This window comes from Balaenoptera musculus, chromosome 10 (assembly GCF_009873245.2).
Source record: "Balaenoptera musculus isolate JJ_BM4_2016_0621 chromosome 10, mBalMus1.pri.v3, whole genome shotgun sequence".
NCBI lineage: Eukaryota > Metazoa > Chordata > Mammalia > Artiodactyla > Balaenopteridae > Balaenoptera > Balaenoptera musculus.
In genome coordinates, this window is record NC_045794.1 from 65,341,302 (window position 1) to 65,368,879 (window position 27,578).

A 27,578-nucleotide genomic window follows, 5' to 3' on the forward strand; every position below is an offset into this window, starting at 1 on the left:
GTGAAAAAGATAACAAAGAGAAGTAAAATGCCTTTTGATAAACTTCCCAATTACCCTAAGAAATTAAGACAAGTCCTAATGCTTTTCTTAGTTCTACTGGAACTCATTGCTCATGATTCTTCATTTATGATAAACATACTTTAGCTTTCAAAGACAGCTAACAACATAAAATTTACCTTCAAAATTGGGGGGAAAAATTTTGAGTGTCCAAAGATACTCAGCCTGCACTAACAAAAAAGATCATCAAGTTTACAATAAAAATTATGAAGTATAGAATATTTCCTTGGGAGGAGATGAAAACAAGAAATTGGTAAATAGAGCAAGCACCTTCATTCTACTACTGTCTACTTTCACTAATGGTGGACTTAACCTCATTTTATTACTGTATATAAAAATAAATCTATTTTCTTTAAAAATTGGAAGACCGCTATACTCTATGGTGTATTGGTTAATAAGGGTTCATAGCATTTTAAAGGGAGTGATCTCCACTATTAGCCTCAGGAGCAATCAGACTACTTGCTACAGTAAATTTCTGAAAGAACAGAAGGCTTCTTCATATAAATGGGTCTCTGGGACTGGAAATGTTTAGTTAGGATACTAACTCATAATTCATTTCTCCTATATAAAGCTTTCTTTAAACAATGTTAAATTTCACAGTGTCTTGCAGAGTAAAGAGTAGAATCTTTCCTAAAATGTACTTCTATTTAAAACAGGATGATGACCCAAAGCATTGTATTTATTCCAAATCTTCAAAGAGCATAATGCTTGTGGTACTGTAAGTATCAATGATAACTGCCATACCTAAACTAGGGTCTAGTTTTACTTTTATTCCAAAATAGGAAGACAACAGTTAATAACAGAAAACAACAGATGCCTTTGAATTTTCTACTGAAACTAGTAACGGTTTTTCTTGTAGTCTTTTTGTTTTTTATCTCCCTGTCATCCACAGTTCTGTAAAACGCAGAAGTTCTAAACTTGGAATCAGATTATCCAATGAAAACAAACAAGCTTTTAGTAATGGAAAAAATGACTTAATAGAAGAGCAGAAGCTAGCAGAAAAGCAGGTATATGATCCCATTCATGTAAATTGAAAATGAGACAAAAGCATTTAATAAGGCTTTTTACATGATGTCTGTTGACAAAAGGAACATCTTAAAGAACTTAATAGAATCATAAAATACTAATATAAACCAGTGACCTGTTAGTTCTGTGTTACACTTTAGTCATTATATGTTCAGTTACTATATTTCAGGTAAAGGTATTTAGAACCAAGGACTGATAATTCAAAAATGAACTATACCACTATCAGCCAGGGTCCTATGTTTCTTGTCTAATAGCACCTACAATCATAAACAGCAAGCTCTGGGACAGTAGAGAATATTAGCTGGCAAAAGCAAACCTTGGTGTTCCCTGGCTGTATAAAGAGAGCTTCTTGGCATACCCCATTGGTACACTTTAGATAACTGATCTACCAGATCTGCTCTAGCCTATCTACTGAACTATAATTAGCCCCAGGGATTCTTCAGGATACCAAGAGAGGTAGAATCTGGTGATTCAAGTAGCCCAGAGGCACTATAACACTGTTTATGAGAACAATGTTGAGTCAAACTACCCAGATCCAACTCCCAGCTCTGCAATGTATAAGCTTTGTTGTGACTTTGGAGTCACAACTGCATCTCATTTTCTTCATTGGTATAACAGAAAAATAAGATTAAAAATATTTACCTCATATGATTGTTGTGAGACAATATAACTGCCTAAAACAGTGTTTATTATATAAACATTATTATTTATGTTTACTATTTATTATTCCCATGAGATCAGTCCCTCTGAAGGTGGAGAGATGTGAATTCCCACAGTTTTTATAAAACCTGTTACAAACTAAAAGTTCTACGCCTTAACCATAGCCTCTGTTTAATGTCATATCATTTTCACAATAAAAAGGGGAGGAATCATTTTGTAAACCGACAACAAATCATATTTATCATTTGGGTGGGACTAAAGAAGAGAGGAGCTTACTGGGTGAGAAAAGGGCCTATGTGAGTTAGTCTAAAAGACCCAACTCAAACAGAACTGGATGGAATAACTATGACAATTAAAATGTACCTTCAAAGTTTATTTCAAAATATAATATCCATTAATTACTTTGTCCTAAAAAATTTTTTTCTGATCTTTGTAAGAGCTACACAAAATTAAAATACTTTAAATCTTGTTTACTCCACTATGAATTCCACTCCTAAAAAAATGAGAGTTAATGCATCAGAACATATGAGAGTTAATGCATTAGAACACATGAATAAAAAAAACAACCCTCCAATTTTGAGGGTTAGTCATTGTACAAAGCTGAATACTATCAGTTCAAATTATTTAAAAATTTCTCAATTTAGTATTCAGTATAAGCAACTCTATTAAAATAGAGAATGCAGCTAGTGGCTAAGAAAGTTAATATTACTGACTTGGAAAGCAGAAAAAAAATGTATCAATTCCTAACTTCTAATAAAAATCACTTTGTAACTTTAGCAAAGAATTCTAAAGATAAAAATGATAAAATACTGATCCAAAATCCAACTCTTTCTTGGTAAATAGGAAACCTACAGTATCAAATAAAATCAAAGGGAGACTGGAAGGAATATTTTCATCTCTGAGCTGAACTACTGAAATGGCTTCCAAGCTGCTATTTCCCATAACAATCAAATAAATTTCCTCCAGTGGACCTTAATTCATTCACTCCAGTGTTATATTCTTTACCAATTTATACACCAAGTCTAAACTTCTAGGCTTGCCACCATGCATCCTCCCAATCTTCCTTCACAGACTATTCTCCATCTCCTAAAACTAAACCTCCTTCAGGCCCAAAACCCTGACTGCATTCCATCACCTGGGTTCAGCTCCCTCCTCACTCGCCTCCTTCAGCACATTTTAAAGACTGTGAAAAATTCTACCTTACCTTTGTTTTATGAATCATCTCAAACATACAAACCACAGAAATCTTACACCCTCCCCCACCTAGCATACCTTTTAACATCTTGTAAAATACCAGTGTTCAACTGAAGAGCCATCTGAGAAAAGATCTGTTGTCTGAACTATTGCAATAGCCTCTGGAATTGGCCTCCTGGTAGAACTCCCTCTTCCCTCCTCCCCCACACCTCAATCTTTTCTATAGGCAGCAGTTGTCTCTTAAAAATGCAAATCTGATTATATTAAGGCAATTAAATATCTCCAATGCATTTCTAGAGCTCTCAGTATGAAATGGATTTAATAGGACTTACTGGGTGCTGCTAGATCTGACCTCGACCTACCTCTCTATACCTCTTGTGGTACCATTCTTCTCATCAGTGTGCTCTGGTCACACTTCCATTGGGTTCTTCCTTGGGCCTTGCTCCCTTCCTCCTTCCTATGAAGGGCTTTTATATGTTGTTTCCTTTGTCCAGAACCTATTCCTCAAGATTCTACCCCTCCACTCTCTACCAACTTTACCAAGTCATAACCAACTCATCCTTCAGCTCTCAGTTCAACCATCACTTCCACAGAGATCCCATCCAAACTCTCAAAACCTTTCTTTCCCTTTATTATGTATTTTTAAATGAAATATATTTGACATATACAATATTTTATGCTTTTCCTTCAAAATACTCAACACTGATTGATCATTTGATTAATGAGAGCAAAAGTTTGTCTGTATTCCTTAGCTCCTAGTACCAAGCCTGGCACATACAAAGAACTCAACAAACATTGTTAAATTCATGAAATACTCATAGTTCAAGCACCAACTAATCAGTATAAGAGAATCTCTGCCCTCTATAAATATAAATTCTAACAGTTTTATAATGAATCAGTTTAATAAGGAGCCTCAGCAGTCTCTTGTGAAATTTCAGCTTTAAAAGATGTAGTAATCCAGAGACTTCCCTGGTGGCACAGTGGTTAAGAATCCGCCTGCCAATGCAGGGGACACGTGTTCAATCCCTGGTCCGGGAAGATCCCACATGCTGCGGAGCAACTAAGCCCGTGCGCCACAACTACTGAGCCTGTGCTCTAGAGCCCATGTGCCACAACTACTGAAGCCTGCGCGCCTAGAGCCCGTGTTCCACAACAAGAAAAGCCACCAGAATTGAGAAGCCCATGCACCACAACCAAGAGTAGCCCCCGCTCGCCACAACTAGAGAAAGCCCAGGTGCAGCAACGAAGACCCAATGTAGCCAAATATAAAAAAAATTTTTAATTAAAAAAAATTTATTAAAAAAGATGTAGTAATCCAGAGTAAATGTTTCCATTGGTATTATACATGTCTAACCTAGCAAAAGAGATAACTTTTAAAAATATTTGAATTCATTTGAAATCTCACATACTTCTTATACCAGCAGTGTATAAGAATTCTGGTTTCTCCACATCCTTCTCAGCGTTTAATATTATCAGTCTTTTAAATTTTAGCCACTCTGGTGGATATGTACTAACACCTTACTGTGATCTTAACTTGTATTTCTCTGATGAACGATATTGAATAATTTTGTCATTTAATACCATTTGAATATTAATGGTGAACATTTATCACCATTTGAATATTTTCTTTTGTGATGTGCCTGATTGTGTATTTTTTCTTACTCATTTGTAGTTTAATACATACATACACACACATACACACCCCGGAATATAAGCCCTATGTCAACTGTATGTGAGACAAATATCTTCCCATTCTGAAGCTTACTTCTCTTAATGCTATCTTTTGAGGGACAGAAATTCTTCATTTTAATGTACTCCAATTAATCAGTCTTTTCTTTTATGGTTAATGATTTTTGTGTCCTGTTTAAACATATTTTCCCTACCTGAAGTTTATGAAGGTATCTTCATATGTTACCTTCTTCAATATCTATTATTATATATTTCACATTTAGATCTACAATCCGTCTCAAATTGATCTTTGTGTATGGTGCAAAGTATAGGGTGTCAACTCTTTTTCCATATGGACAGGTTGACTGAGTTCCACTTATTTTCCATCAAAGTAAATAAGTCCTCTCACCTTTCTGTTCTTTTTTTTTTAATTTTTATTTTATATCAGAGTAGGGTTGATTAACAATGTTTGTTAGTTTCAGGTGTACAGCAAAGTGATTCAGTTATATATATACATGTATCTACTCTTTTTCAAATTCTTTTCCCATTTAGGTTTTTACAGAGTATTGAGCAGAGTTCCCTGTGCTGTCCTTGTCGATTACCTATTTTAAATATAGCAGTGTGTACATGTCAATCCCGAACTCCCAATCTGTCCCTCCCCTCTCACCTTTTTGTTCTTAAAGATTAACCTGGCTATATCTGGCCTTTTTCATTTATATATGATTGTCATTTTTCACACACACACACACACACACAGGATTTTGGTTCAGCTTGTGTTGAATCTGTGATTGGTTTGGAATTAACTTCTTTATAATAGTCAATCTTCCAAACCATGAACATGGTATTATATATCCCTTCACTTATTTAGCTCAGAGGTTCTCTGAAACCCTTACAGGAAGTCCGGCAAGGTTAATACTCTCATTCTCTCACAAGTGTATGGTGGAATTTTTCAGAAGCTAAATATGTGAAATCACAACAGACTATGTGCAGAAATAGTTATGAGACTCCATTTATCTTCTATTAAGCAAGACATTAAAATCTGCAAAATGTAAAACAATGCCCTTCTTAATTAAATTTTTTGACTTGAAAAATGCTTATCTTTCATAAACATGTTATTTACATTGGCATATGAGTTATTATTTTTAAATAAATAAAATTTTAAAGATTTTTGAGCTTTACTTTCTAATTTGTTAAATACTGGAAGACAGCCAACATAAACAAAAAAGGTCTTTGGGTTCTTCACTATTTTTTTACATTAAAATAATAATAGACAAAAAATAATAATAAAGAAAATTTTTAATATTATTTTATTGAGTTAATTATAGATTCACAGGTAGTTGTAAGAAATAATAGAGATATTCCTTTGCACAGTTTCTCTTAACGGTAAAATTTTGTGAAAACTGTATACAGTAATATTATATCCATGACGTTGACATTGATATAATCCATCTATCTTATTCAGATTTCCCCAGTTTTACTTGCCCTGTTTGTTGTAGTCTGTTCTCAAGTTTTAAGAGTATAAAGGGGGCCTTGAAACAGAAAGGTTTGAGAACTGCTGATTTAAGATTTAACGTTTATTTATGCTTTTTCATTTTTATAGATTGTGCATTTATACAATCGATATTTGCTTCTTTATGAACTCACTTATTAATTCTAGCTTTGTCTTCCTCATTTCCTCATAATACATTATTTAGAATGACAGAGTAGGTATGTTTGCTCAGAGACACCCAACCTCACCAGCTACTGTTGATGACCTCAGATGATATATGAATAACCTAAGGTGGATCAATTGGTCCCTTTCCTGGGAATCTGGAATTAGAACTCAGAAGGAGATCAATCTCTCTGGATATATAGACCAGATACAAATTCTGAAATTGTTGGTGCCCTTTTATTTTGCCTTCAGAACTGGGAAAACAAGAAATCTAGTTTGCTGTAAAAAATAATAAAGTGGAATTGCTAGAAAAAATGATGAGAAACTTAGATAGAAGACTTCCTGGGCTGCATATAGTTCCTGGCTCTAATTCATTCCAGAAGCCCAGATTCTATAAGACATCTCTATAACCTTACAGTGAATTACTTTATTTAGGCTAGTTCCAATGGGCTTTTCTTACTTAAAACAAAGAATCCTAACTAACATGTGCAAGAGGTCCTTCTACCATTTTCCTACTAGTGGCTCTCCTAATACCACGGGTTAAGTATGTGGCTTTAAAAACTGGCTCCCTTTTTTTTTTGAGGGGCTCAAAAGAAAATAGTTGAGCTGATGATTTGGGGGGTCTTAAGGTATATGAAGAACTGCAACTGTGTGTATATAATTATGTATACATTTGTTAACAAATCTAGAAAAAGGACTGGAATATAGGTTTTCCTCGGTAGAAATAATTTTATTATACAAAGCCATTCCACCGGTGAGTAATCAAAAAAAGGCTGTAACTGGTAAGATCTGCTCAAACAGTAGACAAATCTCAAACTGTAGAACCAGCACAGTTCTGCAGATGTGATCTAACAGTATAAAGGAACAGATTTTTTTAAAAATCTAGACTAAATACTAATTTAGCTTTACACTGAATTAGTACATTTTAAAATGATTATACTGTTGTCAGACACTGGGCTTCCTTTTAAACTTTCAAGCAACCTTTTCTCATGTTTGTCAAAGATGGTCTCTACCAACCTATAGTCATCAATGTTTTAATGCAGAATTTTACATTAATATCCATTATCTTTTCATTTTACTGTTTAAAACCTACTATTTCACACTTTTTAGAGTTCTCTCAGCTTCTACAGTTTAATCTCCTAAAATGCTGAATAAGATAGGGTCAAGAACACAAGGACCACTACACTTTAGTCCTTCCTCTGGGTTGACACTGAGTGATTAATCAGTAGACTGATGTGTATACAGTGGTTCATCCAGCGGTTAATCCATCCAATCCTGCTAATATTCATGTCAGATTTTTGTCATGTTAACTGCAAAGATCTAACAAGAGCCTGTCCAAGTGCTGTACTACAAAATGAAGCTACACTAGGTTTGCAACATTTCCCTCATTTGAACTTGCCAACCTTGTCAAAAAAGGAAGTAAAGATAGGTCAACACAAAACTTGTTTTCAGAAAACTCAAATGGGCATCTAGTGATCAACATAACCTCTTCTAAAACTATACGCTTAATAATGGATATTAGAATTCTGCTGTTTACAGTAGAAGACCATTTTTAACAAACGTACGTGTAAATTAAGGGCCGTGCCATCAGTTATTTCCTTCTTCCTAGTCTTGCTCCATTTCACAACTCTTAAAAGCCCTCTTTTCACTGTCTTCAAAAATATTTTCATAAAATTCACATAACTCTAAGCTAAGCTTCACCATTCCTGATTCTATTCTTAGAGATTTGAGGCCATTTTTTCAATTCATTCTTAAAACAGATATTCATCATTAAATTCATCATTTTCATATTCATATAAAACAAGGCAAAAGGGCTCACTGTATAAAAATTGCTTTTCTATCTTTTAAAATCCCTTTATTCCTCAAAACTATCTGCTTTTTTGGAAATTATGCTTATATTTTCTTGGTAGTCTACTTGCCAAAAGCTTCAAAATACATCCAACTAAACCCCTAATTCATTTTCTTACTTGTAAAACTCTCCCAAGGTGTACATCATAATGGCAATCAATCTTTCCTTATGAAATAAAAGGTTCAGAGAAAAGATAGGCATAATATAGAAATAAATATTTAAAACACCAGCTTCCTTGAGAGGACACAGACTAGCAAACTAACATTCATTATGTCAATGTCTCTATATTTAATACTGAATACATTACTGGAAGTAGCCATTTAGGCATTTTTCTCCAGTTCAGATTCATCTTCATCACTTTTTCTGCTTGTTGTAAAAGATTCAAAGATGACATAATCCAAAATATCCATAACCATTAATAGTTGGGGTAATTTCCCCAGATTTTTTTCTACGCAAACAACATTTCCCCCCAAATGGAATCACATCATACAAACTGTCTTGCAACTAACTTTCTGACACTTAACTGTAATTTAAAAGGGAACAAGTTATGTATCATCAGTCCATTTCACACATAAAACAAACATACACATAATCTCCCCCCACTCCACAATAAGATTGGCTTTAAATGTCAAGGGTGGGTTAAAAAGGGGAAAAAATGCCACGGTAATTTTGAATTAAGGTTTAATATATATAGTAACCAGGCTCGCCGCGCCGCTCCCCACTCGCAGTCCCGTGCCTCGCTCCTCTCCGACATGGCAAAAATATCCAGCCCTACAGAGACTGAACGGTGCATCGAGTCTCTAACTGCTGTTTTCCAAAAGCATGCTGGAAGGGACGGTAACAACAGCAAACTCTCCAAGGCCAAGTTCCTTATCCTCATGAATACAGAGCTGGGTGCCTTCACAAAGAACCAGAAGGACCCTGGTGTCCTTGACCACCTGATGAAGAAACTGGACCTCGACTCTGATGGGCAGCTAGATTTCCAAGAATTTCTTAATCTTATTGGCGGCCTGGCCATAGCTTGCCATGACTCCTTTATTAAGTCCACCTCTTCGCAGAAGTAAATCGGAGGAGTCTTTGGGCCTGGCCTCCAGCCCCACTCCCTTTCCTTCAGCCTCCCAATTATCAGCTACCCCTCACAGCCCACACATACCCTGAGCCGGGTGCACCCACCACCCCATGAAGGCCACTCCCGCTGGCAGTAATAAAACAATACTGTTTTTTAAAGCACACACTGGAGAGTCAGTAAATTTGTGCAAGGGAGGGAGATGACTGGGAGGAATATAAATTAGATTGATGGAAAAAGTTACCAGAAGTTGCAAAGTAAATAGTAAAAGTGCATCTTGGGTGTGTACATAATCATGATTAATGATACCAACATAATCATCTCTAAATTTCTCAGACTGATGGAGAGACGTCACTTACTGTTCACTCATTAAATGTCTATACACCCCTACTACGGTACTGTCATAGGTTGTGAGGATACAGTCAGCAAGACAGACAAGGTCCTGCCTTCACTGAGGTTACCTTCTAGTGGGGGGAAAAACAACAAATGAATAAACAAACAAATAAACAAAGAACTATGAGAGTGCAAAAAAATATATAATAACCATTTCCTATTTCACTTAAGCTAAAACAAACCCAATGATGCTTGCTCAAGGTCAAAATAACCCACACAACCTTTTTGTAGAACTGCTACTTTTCTCATTACCTGTGCAACTTTAAAAAAACATTAAAATATGCAAAAAAGTCACAAATACTCAAAGCAACTCTAGTAATATTTTGAGCAAAAAAGAAAAAATATATCAATGTATAAGTTTTTTAGTTAAAACTAATATTTTACCTTTATTTTCCCTGAAAACACAGCTTACTAAATTTAGAAACCGAAGAAAGTTAGAGGATTTTTTTTTTTTTTTTTTTGGTTGCACTGTGCGGCTTGCAGGAGCTTAGTTCCCAGACCAGAGATCAAACCCGTGCCCACCGCAATGGAAGCCCAGAGTCCTAACCACTGGACCACCAAGGAATTGCCAGAGACTGCTGAATGAATTCTTTAACTGTACAATTCTTAGCAAAATCCAACATGCTCTGAGAAATGTACTCTCACCTCTCATGTTAACCTATGACCTTATTTTCACAAACCATTATTTCAGGCAATGAAAGACTTTTAGATTGTTCCAACTACCACTCCTTTATTGCTCTCCAACAGTTCTGTGCTCTAGCTCTCCACATCCCCATATCCCTAAAAAGACACACTCTGCCCTCCTCCACAATATCATAAAAATAAATCTGACCTTACTTAAAAGTTCTTAATTAATTCTTCTGAAGTGAAAGGCAAAGAAAATCAAACACAAAACTTTGCATGTAGTTTTGGACAGTTCACCAAAGTCCTAAAAACTCTAATCATGAATCCTTATCCTGTGGTTTTCCTGTAGCCTCGTAAATTCTTTTCTATTTGGTATTCAAATAGATCTAAGAAAACAGGCTAACTCCAAGACAAAACACCCTCCAAACAAGATTTTTGTATATTATTTATAAGTAGGCCACCTCTCCTCAATATCCTATATGTCCTTTAGCATACATTTCACAGTTGATTGTAATTTCTTGCTTACTGCCTGTCTCCCCCAATAGCATTCAAATATACTCTGCTCCTGACCTATACAGTAAGCACAGAGTATTTACTGAATGAACACATCCTGTGAAAAGCACTCCATTCACCTAGTCATCCAAACCGGAAACCAAGTGCACCCACATTTTTGCCTCTATTCCCTCACTTCAAATCCCTTCCAATTCCTACCAATTCTATTTCTTAAATATGTCCTGAGTTCATCTACTATTTACCAACTTCACCGCCACTAAGCTAGTTCATCTCTCTTAGACTCCTCAAGTTCCTGAACTAGTCACTAGTCTCCCTGCCTCCAGTCTTGTCCTCTTTTCAGTTGCATTCTCCACGCTGCAGCCAAAGTGATTTTTCTTAAAGAGAAAATTTGACTGTCTCATTTAACCTGATTAAAATCCTTCAACACTTCTATACACCTCCAGCTCTTTGCACATACTATTCCCTCTCTCTGAAATAGTTTCCGGTACCCTCCCCTCCCTTACAACTTTGGCTAACTTTTACTCATCACGGAGCAGCTTAAACAATAACTTTCTCCAGGAAGCCTTCCCCTTCCCCAAATCGAGGTGAGATGTGCCTTCATCAACTTCCACATCACTTTGTACTACAACCATTACATATCATTACACATAACTGACATAAACGTAAATTTCTTTATGTTTATCTATATACCCTAATACACTGCAAGCTGTGTTAGGCCAGGGACAATGACTGGCTGTCTTCTTTGTCATCATAACTACAGAGATGAATACCAAGCCTCTGCCAGTGCCTCAATTTTTAGTGGTGAACACTGATAAATACCTAATTTCATTCTTTAAAAATACAACAGCCTATTGTAAATTAATTCACACATTATATAATAACCCATTCCAAGTATATAATTAAAAGGTTTTGGTATATCCAGAGTTGTGCAACCATCACCACAATTAATTTTATAACATTTTTATCAACCTAAAAAGAAATGCTATACCAATTAGCAGTCACTCCCCATTTCCCCTCAATACCTCCAGCCTTTGGCAACCATTAATCTATCTTCTGTCTCTATAGACTTACCTATTCTGAACATTCCATGTAAATGGAATCCTACAATATGTGGTCTTTTGTGACTGGTGTCTTTCACGTAGCATAATGTATTTAAGATTCATCTATGTTGCACCAAGTATCAGTACTTAGTTTCTTTTTATTGCCAAATAACATTCCACTGATTTCAGTAACAAAACATACCACATTTTATTTATTCATCAGCACATTTTGTGTTGTTCCCACTTTCTGGCTATTTTGATAATGATGCTATAAACATTAACATACATGTTTTTGTGTGGGCATGCATTTTCAGTTCTCTTGAGTATACACCTAGGAGTAGGACTGCTAGGTTATATGGCAACTCTATGTTTAACCTTTTGAGGAACTGCCAGACTGTTTTGAAAGTGGTTGAAAATGGTCGCACCACTTTACATTACCATCAGCAGTGTATGAGGGATGGAATTTCTCCATACCCTAGTCAATATTTGTTATTATCTGTTGTTTTTATTATAGCCATTCTATTAGGTGTGAAGTAGTATCTCATTACGGTTTTGATTTGCACTTTCCTGATGGCTAAGCAATTTCACTTTATTCTAAACTCCATGAAGGTAGCGTTGGTATCTCTTTTGTTTAAAAGCATATCCCCCCCAGTACTTAATAGTGTATGACACAAAGTAGGCCTTTAATTCTGTTAAGTGAATATATAAAAAGGTAGTATGGGTTTGGGAGTATTTCTTTTTCAGGTGTGCATGATAGGAGTTATTGACTGTATGTTGGAAGCGGAAGGAGTAAACACAAGAAGACCCTGAGATTGTAGTTTAGTAAGTGGAAGACTGACGACATCAAAAATAAGATGTAGATTATATAAAAAGGAGAACAGATCATATAAAAAGAGAACAGCTGAAACTCTAAGAATGAATGATATGGAAAAGAAAAAACAGAGACACAGAGAACTTTGGAACATTCTTCTTTAAGAAAGAAACAGATCAAAAAAAGAAACTGAACAGGAGCATTCAGAAGACAAACAAGGAGGGAACAGGGTCATGAAAGACTCAAGACATCTCTTAAGTTCCTGTAACTTAAACATAGCTTTCTCAGGGATGTCTATCCTGGCATTTTAGGTTAAGTCCTCCTAGTAAAAAATTTCATCTTACTCTAGATCTAACACTCACTGCCACCTCCTCTAGATTACACACTACATGCACACAGGGACCTTATGCCAGGCATATGATAAATAATGATTCATATATTTGTTCATGAATGAGTTAATCACTAATTTAAACAAATAATAGCAACATTTACCTGCAAATACAAATACTGTTTAATATTTCAAACAACTGACAAATTTTCTTAACACACAGAGTAAAACAGATTTTTCTATGGGTGCCTCAGAGAAGGGAGATGACATCATCACATTATGAATGTAACATGTGTGTCAGCCGGAGTACTTTCAAGGTTAGTCTTCTATATTAAATATACTAGAGACTTTACTGAAAATATCTTTTGCATAAACAAGCATTAGAACAGCATGTTATCTTGGGCAAAACATATAAAATTGCAGCTGAAATCTCTAAGATAAACAATCCAAACGATACAATGTCATGAGTGAGCAAAGATATACATAGTGTAATATCCACCAATCATGAGAAATTGAAAATATACTAAATATTCATCATCAGACAACTGGGAAAATAAACTTCAGGATGTACACATGTACTCACACATGTACACACAAACTCACACAGTGGACCCAAAATTCATTAACACAGAAATATTTCTAAAAATGTATAATTTAGAAAGTAGGTTATAAACCAGAAAATTAAATATAAACTCACTTTTAGAAAATTATATATTGGATAGAGATGGATAAAGAGAGTCTATTAAAGTTTTAAATGGGGCTAGCTAGCTGCATGCCTGAAAATCTGAATAGCATTTATTTTCTTTTTTTATATTTTTCTATCATGCTTTAATTACTTAAGTAATTATTCTTCTTCAATTTCTGTTTGGGATAAAATACATATAGAACAATAAACAAACTTGAAAGTAAGCCATGTTTAAAATTAAAAAGGAGATGGTGAAGACAAAAAGCAAGAGTATAAGGCACTGAAGGCCTAATAATTACTTGAGGCATTTTCATGTATACCACATTGAGAAAATCAGAAATTTAAAGACATTTTAGTGTTTTTTTTTTAAAAGATGGCTAAAAGTTAAATAGCAATAGACATTTTAAAAGGGAAAAAACTTGAATATTAGGCAAAATTTTTATGCAGATCATTCCATGTACTTGGAAAGGATATAAATTGTTGAACATGTCATCTGTTCTAATCTTTTAAGAAAAACTGTACAAATTAACTTATCTCTGAGAAAAACAATAGCTCTTAATGAAATATGGTGTCATGATCTGACAACAGCAGCATCAAAATCTTTTGTGGAAAACACAAAAAAAGACCATGGTTCAATTCACAAGCTATATAAGCTATTGACTTGTTTCATGCAAAATTCAGAACACAAACGAAGAGTGCACTAAGTTAATCATAAAGAAATTCTGAAGCATACTCTCAAGTCCAAACAATGTAAAAAGAGTTGACTAAAATCCAAGATGGACTCTTTATGATCATGTTCCAATTAAGAAAAAGCTTCTTAGAAAATATCATTTAATCACTGATAGTTATTTATTAACCATGATTACCCAGCATCTACTATTTTCACTTGCCATGTCTCCAATGACTATCATTTTCAAAATTTACAAACTTTCCTGAAAGAAAAAAAAAACAAAAACACAAACTCAACTCAACACAGAGGATATTCAAAAGAACCTGCTGGAACTGAAGCTCCGATAGAAAAGTTCCAGAAATGTTCCAAGCAAAAGTACAAATTTGGATTAATATTTAGAACCATCTAAAATAATTTTGAAGGTTAATAAAATGTATACACTTTAGTTTGTTTACTACAAAGTAAAGGTAATTGATGTGTGTGCGTGTGTTTTAACAGTTAATCCAGGAAAATATACTTTCCCATGTGGTTAACTTCTAAATGGTATCAAGTCACAAAATTTCTCCTTTGCACTATTCAAGTGTTCAAGAAAATGGTACAAACTTTCTACAACCTTATGATATTTTTCATTAGGAAACATGTTAAATATGTAAAACATGTATTTTCAGCTCATATGAGTTAATAATCAAATTAAAGTAACGCTTTTTAGTCACTGAAGCTCTCCCTGCGGAATATCTCACTCTGCACATAACGCATTTAAATAGATTACTAAAAAGGTGACAGCTGAGGAATGCCTTCATTTCTTTCCATGGTTTCTACTGAATGTCATTTCAGAAATGCCTATATAACACATGACAATGTGGAATGTCTCCACCCATGAAAGAGCATTCAAGTCAAGCAAGCACACTTAGGGCAGTAACACAGAGCTCAACTTTGTCTTTTTATGGTTAGCCAGCATAACAATGAAAAGCTAAACAACCAAAATACTAACAAGGTCAGAAAAATAGTGACATACAGGGATCCATAGTGAAAGTGTTATTTAGGAAAAAAATATGATTAAGATCATTAGAAAATATGAATTAGCTTCTAATGACATATGCTAGGGATTCCTTTTCTAAGCCAACACAGGATGATTTGTTTAAAGAAATTCATTTTTAAAGTATGTTACATAAACTGAGCAAAATTCTACTTGTGTTGGTAATCAGGAACACATTCCACTTCAAAAAAAAATCTAAGATCCTGCTAAATTTTGACTGTAATAATGGTTACCTTTACATTATAATTATTATAAAGTAAGTTATTGGTATACACTTTTTAATTAGAACATTTTAATGTTTGCTGGTTGTTATATTTACCCAAACTGTCATCATTTTGTTCTCTATGAACTCTGCTCTTCACAAGATTAGTCTACATTGTGCTCATTTTTTTAAAATCAACAAACATTTACTGTGCACCTGCTAAAATAAAATGCAGATACCAAAGGGGATTTAAAGAAAAATGAATCAAAGTCCCCACTTGAAGGAATTCACTATTCTGTCTGGAGATAAGATATACTAACAATAGCAGGTAGTGTGTAAGTGCCAAACTTAGGGTTTAAATAGTAAGTGAAAGACTTACTGTGCACCCCCGTGGTCAAGCGAGTCCACACTTTATGCTTTGAGCTGTGTCTTAACACAAATAAGCTGGGAAATACATTTCAGAGAAAGATTACATATGCAGAGGCTTATGGAAATATAAATATGAAACCAGTGGTTCCTAAAGAAAGCTTTCACCAATCTCCTGAATCTCTTCAGGTAAATTCTTTTTCCACTTCTTACTGAGTGATCAGGGATCAGGCACTTGCATCCCGATGATATGGCCTGCCACCACCTGCACTCTCTCATATCCTACCAAATGGAGAACATAGGGAATAAAGTTTTGAAATCTGCTCACCCTTAACTACTCTACTTCATGGAAGAGCATCAAGAACATCTGCTGTCAATACAGCAATAATCTTATAGACTGATACATGAGTCTCCACTGTCCTTTATTTGGATACTATATCCTTTTCTTCTTGTTAAAGTATTCTTTCTTTTATGAAATGATGATGGTAGAAGGTTATCAAGTTGTTTGTTTTTAATGCCCTAACATGACAACATAAAAATTAGGTTCTCCTCTTTTAGTCATCAAAATTAAAACAAAGTACAAAAAACAAAAACCATTTCATTGGTCCATGAAATGTAAAATTCTGGGAACCAATGATTTCATAGGCAACAAGTAAATCACATTTCAGATGGTGCTCTCACTACCACTAAGAAAAAAAATTCTATTGCCTTTTCTAAGGTAAGACTTGAAATATAATTTGGCTAAATTCTGCAAAATGATTTAAGGAATGGAATATTCTTATGACTTGGATATTCCTACTAACAAAAGGCTTGCAATTAAAATCAAACATGATAAATATTAAAAAGTTTGTTTTACTAATTCAGAATTTCAATTTAATTCAGGTAACTTTACTAGCATTTCATGTAATGTCTCAAGTCCTAATTATAAATAATAATAATCATTGTACAGAAAGTAAATTTCAGAAGATTAAGCTAAATGGTGGTGACAAGCCGGAGCTTGCCTGCTTGCTTGCCTTCCTTCTTTCACTATCGCTGATATGAGTTACCTATAATTTATATCTTTTCATTGAAAAAGTTAAGTCTGTGAATGTATAAAGCATTTACTGTAAATGAGTATGTAAAAATGCCTAAAGCATTAATATAAATTGTTATTAAGATAAAGAAAAATGAAGATGTTTAAAGACTAAGTAAACCCTGTCCTTAAAAAAAGAGTTCTGTTGCTGTTGTAACTTCCTTTGTAACTACCGAAAGCACCTGATCAAATATTATGCACATAATGGTCAGTCAAAAGTAATCTTGGCAGTTCCTAAAGTTTAGGACAGATTTAGAGATTAATTTAAATATGGCATTACTGCATTTCAATTACCACAGAAAGCTCTTAAAAGTTCTGACTAGCCAGACAACAGTAGATGAAGAAAATAATTATATCTATGTGTATGTGTTTCATTTGATTCTCTACTGATTAACATGGAAAAACTTCCAACTACTAATCATCAACCATAATGACCGGAAGATTTAAGAATACTTTCTTCTTCAGACTTAAAAGACATGTAGCATAGTGTTAAATTTGGGCTCTGGAATCACATAAACCTGTGTCAGAACCCAGCTCTGTCATTTATTATCTTGGTAACCTTGAGCAAGAGAAAAGGGACATTGTGAGAATTAAATGAGATATTGGTTATAAAACTATCTAACATAATGTTTCACATGTAGCAAATCCTCAGCAAATGTTCACCAGCCAATTCCTTTCTTCAATATAACACTGGGATAAGTCATGGCTACTACATATCCAACCCTTATTTAGAAGAAACTCAAAAATGACTGTTGGAGGTCTTCGACCTTTCAAAGAGATATACCAAAATGCCAATACTCCATTTGCCAACCCCTGTGGAACCTCACAAACTTTCAAAAGAAAAGTGGGGTGAAAATCATAATTTTTGGCAGGCAGAAAGACGAAGAAAATAGCAACTTTGGGAAGTGTCAAGAAGTAACACGCTACAGCAGTAACAAAATAATGTTCTATATGTCGCCTCCCTCCTAAGGTTTCCAAATAGTTATATTTTTAAAATTATCTAACTAGACAGTTTTTAAAGTACATCTCTTATGTGAACAGTATTGTAAAATGTGATAACAAACAGATAATGAAAAAAATTTTTCCTCTATTCCATCTAATGTTTCTACCTGGCTATACTAGAAAATGCTCAGTCACAGCTTGCAATCACACTGTAGCTGAAGTACATGAAAGATGGTCTTGGTTATGACACTTCAAAGTCAGACCACAAAACTGTTGCCAGGAAGCACAGAGGTATCAACTGCAGAGAAGGCATTATAACAACAGCACTGTGGGCACTGGTGCCCTACCAGCATACCCCATTTATGGCGAGGGTTGTCCATTTATTTGTAGGAAGTGAGGGGCCAGTTTGGGGTTAGAAATTTTGTTTAGGTTTGTTCTGTTTGTTTGTTTTTTATGGTTAGGATGATTTCAATAAAAAGTTTGAAGAGCCATCACCCATTTAAATAAAATTATGTAGAGAAAATAACTTATACTGTATATTTTTTAAACACAGATTTTAATATTAGTTATAAGGGATCCAACAGATTCTTCCAAGATCTTAATATCCCCCACCAAAAAAAAAAAAAAAGTAAACAACTATAAACTCTACATTCAGTTTTAAAGAGATTTCTCATATACAGCAATTACACTATTCTCTAACAAGAGACTCAATATCAGCTGCTTCCAGTCTCTTTTCCTTTTGGTTGGAAAACACTTTAAGTAGCCCCATTAGAATACTTTTTAAAAGAGAGTTACATTTCAGATTATGATTCAGTGAAAATGGCTTGGCTGAGAAGATTAAGCACTTGAGAAAAAACTCCACAAAAGTATTCATTTTACTGACAAGAGGGGAGTCACATATTCCTCAAAGAAGCTTCAAATGGCTCCCTCAGAAGTAGATAAAATTTGTATTTTAAGAGCAAAGGGATGTAATATTAAACTTACCTGCAAGTCTGTATGTATTGAAAAGCAAAAGGAAAACTTTATTTTAAAATTATAATAGCAAAGAACATGGATTTAATTCTACTCTGTATTCCTCTACAGGACCTAGTTCAGACCTTTATAAAGAAGGTAGCAAATTAATTGATGACTCGAGTGAATATTTTTCTATCTCTTAATCAATAGTTAAACTGGTTCAGAATTTTTTTAATAGGAAGGAGGTTAATATTAAATTTTTAAAAAAAATCTCAAGACATTAAAAATATCTGCACAGAAGATCCACAACAAGTTCTACCATGTGCAAGAACTGTACTCTAAGTATCTGGGTGTGAATGTTTTAATGATTTATCTTACAACATACAAATGACTATAAAACTTCCTATCTATGATACGAGGTAAAAGATAAAATTCAATAAATCTTTAGTGAGAGCCTACTATGTGCCAGGTTCTGGAAATACAAAAATGTGGAAGATTGGGTCCTTATAGTCAGCCAGGAAAGACAAACTTAAAAACACACACTACTCAGTAAGAAGCATTTTAGCAGCAGCAAAGAGGCAAAATGTAAGGTAAAATGAGCACCCCAGAGGAGAGTCTCTCCAGTGACATAGTTATTATACAAATTCAAAAGACAGAAAGATCCTTTCTGGAGGACAACTGGGTTGAACCCTGAAGAACGACCAAGATTTTGACTGGCAAAGAGGGAGGGAGTATATTCTAGTGGTGGAAAAAGCAAGGCCATAGGCATGGAAGTAAAAAGACTAAAGGATATAACACAGTGGAGACATATCAGGTCTAACCTAAATGGTGAAACACTTTAAATCTGAATTTATGGAGAGGAGTGACATGACTGAAATGATATTGTTAAAAGATTAATGTGATAGCAGTATGAATGCTAGACTGGACCAGGGAGAGAAGAGGCAGGGAAAGCAATTAGGCTATTACTGTACTCTAGGGATAAAAATAATAAAGGTATGACCTAGATTGATAATAAGAGTAGCAAGAAAAAGAATTGATGCAAAGGCAGTTATGAAGACTGATTGTCTATATGTAGACAAGGGCATGAGTAAACAATAATTAAAATGTTTAAAGCTTAATCTAGAGATTAATGACATCATTATCAGAAACAGAGGCATCGATGAGAAGAATAGGTTTGGTGAAGAAAGAAAAATATTCATTTCAGGTTGAATTTAAAGACATTCCTGATATTGATGTAAATAAACAGTTGCTATTCTACGGCAAAGGGGGTGGACCTCTATTTACTATGTCACTACTTGAAGATATATTTTTAAATATAAAATCACAATATACTGAATAATATTTTACTTTAAATCAACAGTTCGTCATCAGTAGAAAAATGGAAATGAGGGATTGGAGCTCTGCAGCAATGTGAGAACTGGAAACTGACTTGGAAGTCACAGGCACAGAGGAAGCAGGTAAGATTTTAAGGTAAAATCAAAAGGCTACACTCACAACTGTTGGAAGAAATCTCAGGCCTGTATTTTATGCACACCAGTATCAGTAAGCATCAGCAATAAAGCATTCTATAGAAAACTATTATTACTCTCCTAAAACCTTTATAAAGTATACTGAAATAAAGATACAGATCGTATAGTATTAAAACTCTACCAGGTAGCTCTTAAATCAGAGCTGATTATTGCCCACTGATAAAAATGCAATTCTACTCTAGACCTCAGTTCTAGAAAATCAGAAGTTTATAATGTAACTTCAGTACTGTTTTCTAGCTACTGGAGGGAGTTAGGGGAAGGGAGGCTATTCTAGAGACCAAGATAGGAAATTTGACTAGAAACACTGCTTTTTCTCCTATATGAATGACCTATTTTTATACAAAAAAAAAAGGAAACTATCTTTTGTAACTCCTAATGAGAAAGAACATTCAACCAATTAAAGAAACTTTTAAATATAAGCTGTTTATATTAAAATGGAAGTAAAATATTAGATTAAGAAGTGTATTTGTGGGTTGTAAAGTTCTTAAAACTTTTCTCCTGACAGTGAAATTTAAGACACTCCATCGGGACTTCCCTGGCGGCCCAGTGGTTAAGACTTTGCCTTCCAATGCAGGGGGTGCGGGTTTGATCCCTGGTCAGGGAGCTAGGATCCCACATGCCTTGTGGCCAAAAAAAAAAAAAAAAACAAAACCAAAACATAAAACAGAAGCAATATTGTAACAAATTCAATAAAGACTTAAAAAAAAAAGTGCACATTAAAAAAATCTTTAAAAAAGAAAAAAAAAGACACTTGATCAAAACCAAAAATGGAAAAGAATATTCCAAAAGACTAACCAATAATTAATCTGGTAAAAACATTCTGGCTATTCTATGAGCTTTCAAGAGGTTAAATTAAAAAAAAAATTATTCAAGGGCTATTAAATCAATGGGTCAATTTTGGTTTTATAATTTAAGTATTTAAAGCAATCAGTATTCAAGAGATTTTTAAGGTTAAAAATTTTTGTGATTCTTTTTTTAAAAAGTTTTATTTATCACCTTCCACTATCTGTTGTTCTGAATTTGCCCAAAGCGAACTCCTTGTTCTCTGTCACAATGGCAAAAAGTACAAGAGTTAATAAACGAGAAATGAGGGTGGAGAAAACATAATAAAAATTTTAATGCTTGATATTTTAAAGACTTTGGCTTCACTGAGTTAAGGAATGTGCAAATAAATTACAAAAAGAAATTATGCAAATGATTATGCATAAACTTGGAAACTTCTGCTTAAGTGTTTGTCAGCTAAAACAAAACATCAAATAAAGACAACAGCTAGATAATGCCAAACTAACCACTGAACTCAGTTAATCAGGAAGACTTTGGTAAGTCTGATAATTCTTGCAACATGTCCAAATTTAGAGGAGAAAAAAAAAAACTCTAAGAAGCCTGTTAGATGTATTTTCTCTTTCTACCTAAGCCAATAAGAATATAAGTATTAGAAGTTTTCCTCTTCCTCCAAGCCAATATAATTGGGTTCCTCAACAACTGTACTAATTTTACATTTCTATATGACAACTTTAATAAAACATACTGATATAAACCATTATGCAACCTTATCCTGACCTCAAGCATACAATAATCTGTCTTTCAGAATCAATTCCATACTAAACCATGTAAATTACACTTAAAAGAAATTTGAAAAGAGTCATCTTACATAATTACATTATCATTTCTAATGCCGAAAGTTTATTTCATTTCAACACCATGTTTTTATCTAGAGTTATGCTATAGCTTAAAATAAACCTCAGCCAAATAAAAAGTTTGTTATACGTTAGAGACTCTAAATTAATGGAACAGATAAAGAGCTAAAGACCATGCTATATTTTTACTGGGTGCCACACGCTAAATTCCAGATTTGTCCTGCAATTTGTCAGTCATTACAGTTCATCCAGTCAACTTTGTAAACAAAGGCTATAAGCCAAGTTTGATATGAGAATTCAATTAAATAAAATTTTAAACAGTCACCATTCACTAAACAGGAAGGAGTAAAAGGAAAAATGCCACCACACACCTCTTTTAAAAAGGCAGCAAAGTAATATGCATGAAATATGAAACCATAAGTTTCAACCTCCCAAACAAGTTTTTGTAACAGCATTAATCAACACAAAGCTACGATCTTCCACATATAACCAAGGCAACTTTGAGTCAGTTTACAAGTCTTTTCATTGTAAGGGGAAGCTATTGCTGTTAAGTCGTTTTCTAGTAATTCCAAGTTGTCCACTAAGAAAATGGAAAGAGTTTATGTTTTGACACCTATTACCATCACTGAAAAATTGCTTTTTAAGAAGAACTCTAAGTGGTTGTGTTGCTTTTGGCCTGTTAAAGGCAAAGCAACATTATCTCCGGATTGCCAATAGTTTCTCCTTATTTGGCTAACATTGAGAGATCCCAATCAGACTACTATAAAACTTTAACATGCACAAAGCATCCATTTTGAGAAAAGTTCGTGAACAGCTTTCTTTTTTCCCACCCCCCAAAAGAAAAATGAGAGCTTGGTAACCGCCTTTGAAAAGAGTGCCTCGTATTTATTCTTCTCTTTCTAACCCCAATGCACACCCCCGGACCTGGGGCCAAAGGATCTCTGACACTGCGGCAAACTCTACTCCGAGTTAGAGACTCTTTCATACGTTCCGGCCCCGCGGTGGGCAAGCCCTTTAGAACGCTTCCTCACGCTACCCACTTTCATCCTCTCCCTTTCAGCCGGTGCAGATCAGCTAAATTACACCGTTTCCCCCTCCCCAGTGACCAAGAGTAATAAAGGAGAAAACAGGAAACCGTCTGCTCAGGGCACTCGGCTTAGGGCGCTTGATTACTATTATTATCATCATCATTTATAATCAAGTCCTAAAAACTACAATAAATCCAACGCCCTCCTAACAAGCCAAAGACGCCCCTCTACCCAAGTGTCCCCAGTGCCTCTTGTCCGTAGTTTTCTTCAGCATCCCCCGTCCTCCGACTCTATCACTGACATCGGGGGCCCAGGCACAACTCCACCACACCGCTCCCCATCTCGACCTCAAATCCCAGACACACGTCCACAAACGGCCCTGGGGCCCCAAGCTGACCACAGTCCCTTTCCCCCTCTGCCCCGGAAATCTCCTGGTTCCCTTACTCCACCACCAACTGGTCTGAAGGGGGCCCCAAGCCTAGGGCCCTCCCTCTACCAGTTCTCTCCCTCCCTCCTTCGCGGGAAGCCGCCCCCTCACCCCGCGGCAGGGAGTCTCCCGCCGCCCCCAGCCTCAGGAGACCAAGAGCCGAGGGGAGGCCTAGGCGGGAGGCCAACGAGGACCCGCAGGGTCAGGAGAGCGGCGGCGGGGCGCACAGACCTGGTGCAGGGCAGTGAGTCCGTCCACATTGGCGTAATTGATATCAGCGCCGCGGTGCAGCAGCTTGAGGACCTCGTCCGTGTCGCCGCTGGAGCAAGCAGCCAGGAAGACGGCGCCATCATCGAACTTCACCTTGGTCTTCTGGCGCTTCACCACGGGAGGCTCGAGGTCCGTCTCGGAGCCGATCCAGCGCTTCAGCTGCTCGTTCCGCTTCTGCTTCGCGTCCGCCATCTTCATCCCCTCTCCTGCCGCCGGGTCTTCTTATCGCGAGGGGGGGGAAAGGGGAGGCGGAGAGGGAAGAGAGGGGAGGCAGGGGGTGTGTGACTGTTTCTATGAGTGCGGGCCAGAAGAGGGCTGGGAACCGGGAGGAGACGCTCGAGACTTCCAGTATCCCACAGAGCACTGGGGCGGCGCGCCCGGCCGAACGGACCTCCCTTCCTACCTCAGAAGCCCTCCCGCCCCCGGCCCGGCCACCCGTCACCGGCGGCCAATCTAACGTAACTTCGCGAGATCCGGGCAGGGAGGCGCCCTTTGGCCAGTGCGCATGCGCTATGGGCCTGTGCCCGCCCCAGGAAGAGCGCTCCCGCGAACTGCGGCGGGGGAGGCTAGGCCACCGGAGGGAAGCGGGTGTGGTCCAGGCCGCCTGGGCAGCGGGGGCTGGGACCAACCTGGAAGGGCGGAGACAGGGAAGGAAGGTTGTTCTGCCCCGCTGAGGGCTCCTGGGGTTCCGGAGGCCAACAGTCGGGCTGTATGGAGGCTCTTCGGGGCGGACCTGCCTCCAGGGCTGTCTCAGCTCTGCCGAGTCGTTTGCTCAGGGCGGAGGATTTTCCTATTGGCTGCGTTATTTGAATGGAATGGAGGATAGATAGGTCGTGAATTAAGCGCTAGTGATTTCCCTTTCTGAGGAACTCAGATGAATTTGCTAAGAACCTTTTAAAAGCAGGGTCTGTGTGTACAGCCGAGGGATTTGGTGGTAGTTACCCCAGATCTCAGCCCAAGGTGACCGCCTGGTGACAAGGGTTGACCTGCGGTAATTGCAGTGGCTTTCTGCCAGCCTCCACTGTAGAAACGTCTTTCCTCTTATGCTTATTTTTTCTTGCTTTGTTGTGTGTGTGTGTTTGTTGTTTTGTTTTCTCTCGCTCGTATTTTGGGTCCTCTTTCCCTTCTTTCAATGCTTTAATCCTGTCTGCTACTACCCCGGAGTTTAGCTCTGCCTTGTTACTGGTCCTGACCTTTTAAGGGATTTCTGGTTCCTGCTCCATCGCTTTCTAAGGGTGGATAAAGACCCAGCTGCTTCTAGAGTTCAAAAGGAATGTTAATACTACGCAATTGATTTAACCGGTATTTTGTGAATACTTACTATGAGCCAGTCATGGTTCCAGGTACTGGGGATACAATGACGATAACGACATATTTAAACCACCTTTTGAAATCACATGTTCAAAATACTTCATAATTTATCATAATCATAAAAAAGGCTTTTGAACTTTGTCATGTATGACACCGCGCGCGCGCGAGCGATTTGTAACAAATACTAATGTCTTTTGAGCCATCTATTTGTAATCTCCACCAACTGATATTTTTCTAAACAATACAATATTTTCATCCACTATTTTCTAGAACATTTAGCGCCAAAATAAGAAAAGTCATAGAAGGTTAGCATTGAATGGAACTTGAGGATCATCTGGACTGAGTCCCCAAAGAACTAATGGACTTACCTAATTTTTCTTAGCAGCAGGATTAGTATTCCTTCAGAAATATTACGCACCTGTACTGAGTTAAGCGTTGTTCTAGATGCTGGAGATACAGCAGTGAAGAATTAAGCTTCTCTTATTCTCCAGTAGACTACATTACAGCTTATCATATTGAGAAATAAAAAATGGGTAAAATGTGATTAGGGAACCACCTGTCTGTAAGACCAAATTTTCTGAATAGCAATTACTAGGACAGTAATAGAACCCAGGTGTGGTTAAAAATATTTCCTCTGAAAATATTGTAGAAATAGAAAGTGAGTGTAACATGCCTAAAATGCACCAATCAGAGCTTTGAATAATGACAGTGTTAGGTGCTGGAGAACTCTTAGCGCTAAAATACAAAATTCCTATCCACTTAAAAAACTCCAGAATACAGTTCTTAAAATAAAAGAAAGGAATTTGAGGATTGCCTTGTCAGCTCTTCTATCTACCTAGAAAAACTGACAGCTTATCTTTACTATTTCCCAAGAATGTTATGGTCTATTTGGTAGCTCTTAAAAGTGCCCTGGAATATAGATTGGTATCTCAAGTTTTGATTTGGGCAAGAGTTCGGTAGGAAGTATGTTATTTCTGATTCAAGCACTTCCTTTAGGATGTAAAATTAATAAATAAAACAGTAGTTTATTAATAAATTGTTAAGTATCAGTTCCCAAAGGCTACCAGACAAAAACAAAACAAAATAAAAACCCACCTGGGCTGTTAATATATGCAAATTTCACTGAGGTTAGCTTTCCTCCAGATCTAAGGGTCACGAAGTTCTGTGTTAATCTCATTGGAAGTGCTGTTAAACTGCCACCTGTTTGCCTTTTTAAGGAGAATTTTTTTTAGTGTTTTGAATTAATGATACTGAAGACCTACCACTAACTCCAGAAAAGGCAAAACTTTTTGTTCAAAAAACAACACAAAGCCAGCCACTTCATATTACCTTAATAGCAGAATGAACTTAAAAATTTAAGCAGAAAAAGAAATTGAAGAAATGCAAATATTTTCATTTCTTAATGCCCTCTGAGTAGATAGGGGTGTGAAGATACTGTTCAGCTCCTTTAATGCAAATTAAGCCTTAAAATAGAAGTGCAAATTACACTGTATTAATTTACTAAATGTTTTCCTTTGCTGCAGCAAATCATTAATCAGTTGGGGTCTTTAGTTATTACATGCAGGAGATTTTCAGAAGAGGATCTGTACACATCTTTTTCAAAACTTAAGTACACTACAGATATTCCCTACTAACCATTAATTTACTTGTTAATTATCAATTTGAAGACATTTTTAGTAAATCATAAAATTTAAATCTTCACACATGCACACACACACAAAGCTTAGATTTTTTTTCTGTGTTCTCTGATGTACCATCATCTAAAGAGTGTAGCATAATATGTTATTATGCTCACAGTCAAGTTTATTATTAGCAAAATAACTAGAGAATGTAATAATATAGGATGCTTCAACATCTGGAAGGAGAGTTTAGGTGCATGAGCTCCATCTTGGAACACTAGCATTTAGTTGAAGGATTCATTCAAATGTCCTTAAACTGAAATTCTGAGAAAAGCTTCTAAATTCCTCCAGAGACCAGGATGCAAAAAAAGGACAGAGTAGGATATTAGTGAGAATAAACATGTGCAGTGATAACAGACACAACATCACTGGTAAAGACTATGCTCAGTTTTGGCAGGTGGAAATAATATGAGCTTCATGTGGTTGTTTTAAGATTAAATGAATAATGTATATTAGAAAGAAAAAAAATGAGATTTTGTTTTCTTGTATTTGCCTCTTTTCCTTCCCTCATTAAAACTGATAGCAACTCCGCTTCCTTGCCTCAGGGGATGTTTGTGGCAAGGAAGAAAGCAGAAGTTGCTTTCAAAACACTTTCCTTCCTAGCTTGAAGTGACCACCCCCAAATGTCTATTGAATAAGACTTCAGGGCTAATAATCTGGTTGGAAGTAGTGTACCAGGTGGCTAGGAATTTATTGAAGCTACATTTGCATAGTATTATAGATCAACACAAACAGGAACATTTTCTAAAGTTGCTTGTATTCTCACTTTTAAAAAATGTTATTTCATAATATCATGTAATATTATTTCTATTTAGGGTGGAGAAGGGGGAACCAAGCAAAGGGAATCTCCCAAGCGATTTTTGGGAGCTTCTGTGGAAAAGAAGGATTTC

The 27,578-nt window shown here is 36.1% G+C and overlaps 2 protein-coding genes across 9 annotated transcripts in view; one reads left to right on the forward strand and one right to left on the reverse strand.

Annotated features, from left to right (window-relative positions):
• The window catches only part of PPP1R12A (protein phosphatase 1 regulatory subunit 12A), a 149,372-nt gene extending 125,208 nt beyond the window's left edge, over positions 1 to 24,164 (reverse strand). For 3 of the 8 annotated variants that reach the window (XM_036865567.1, XM_036865566.1, XM_036865561.1), the window contains exon 1: positions 23,660 to 24,141. In XM_036865567.1, coding sequence (XP_036721462.1) covers positions 23,660 to 23,896 — 237 coding nt within the window. In that variant the 5' untranslated portion in view covers positions 23,897 to 24,141. Of the gene's footprint in view, positions 1 to 23,659 lie in introns of all 8 variants that reach the window. The other 5 variants (XM_036865569.1, XM_036865564.1, XM_036865562.1 and 2 more) reach the window with 4 other exon arrangements.
• LOC118901862 (protein S100-A11-like) lies at positions 8,769 to 9,397 on the forward strand. Its single transcript, XM_036865570.1, has one exon. It carries the CDS (start codon positions 8,858 to 8,860, stop codon positions 9,167 to 9,169), a length of 312 nt encoding a protein of 103 aa, XP_036721465.1. The 5' UTR covers positions 8,769 to 8,857; the 3' UTR covers positions 9,170 to 9,397.
• Positions 24,165 to 27,578: the final 3,414 nt, after the last annotated feature.

Bases quoted from the DNA above. Each gene is read 5' to 3' on its own strand.
- LOC118901862 (XM_036865570.1), top strand. From the start codon at position 8,858: ATGGCAAAAATATCCAGCCCTACAGAGACTGAACGGTGCATCGAGTCT.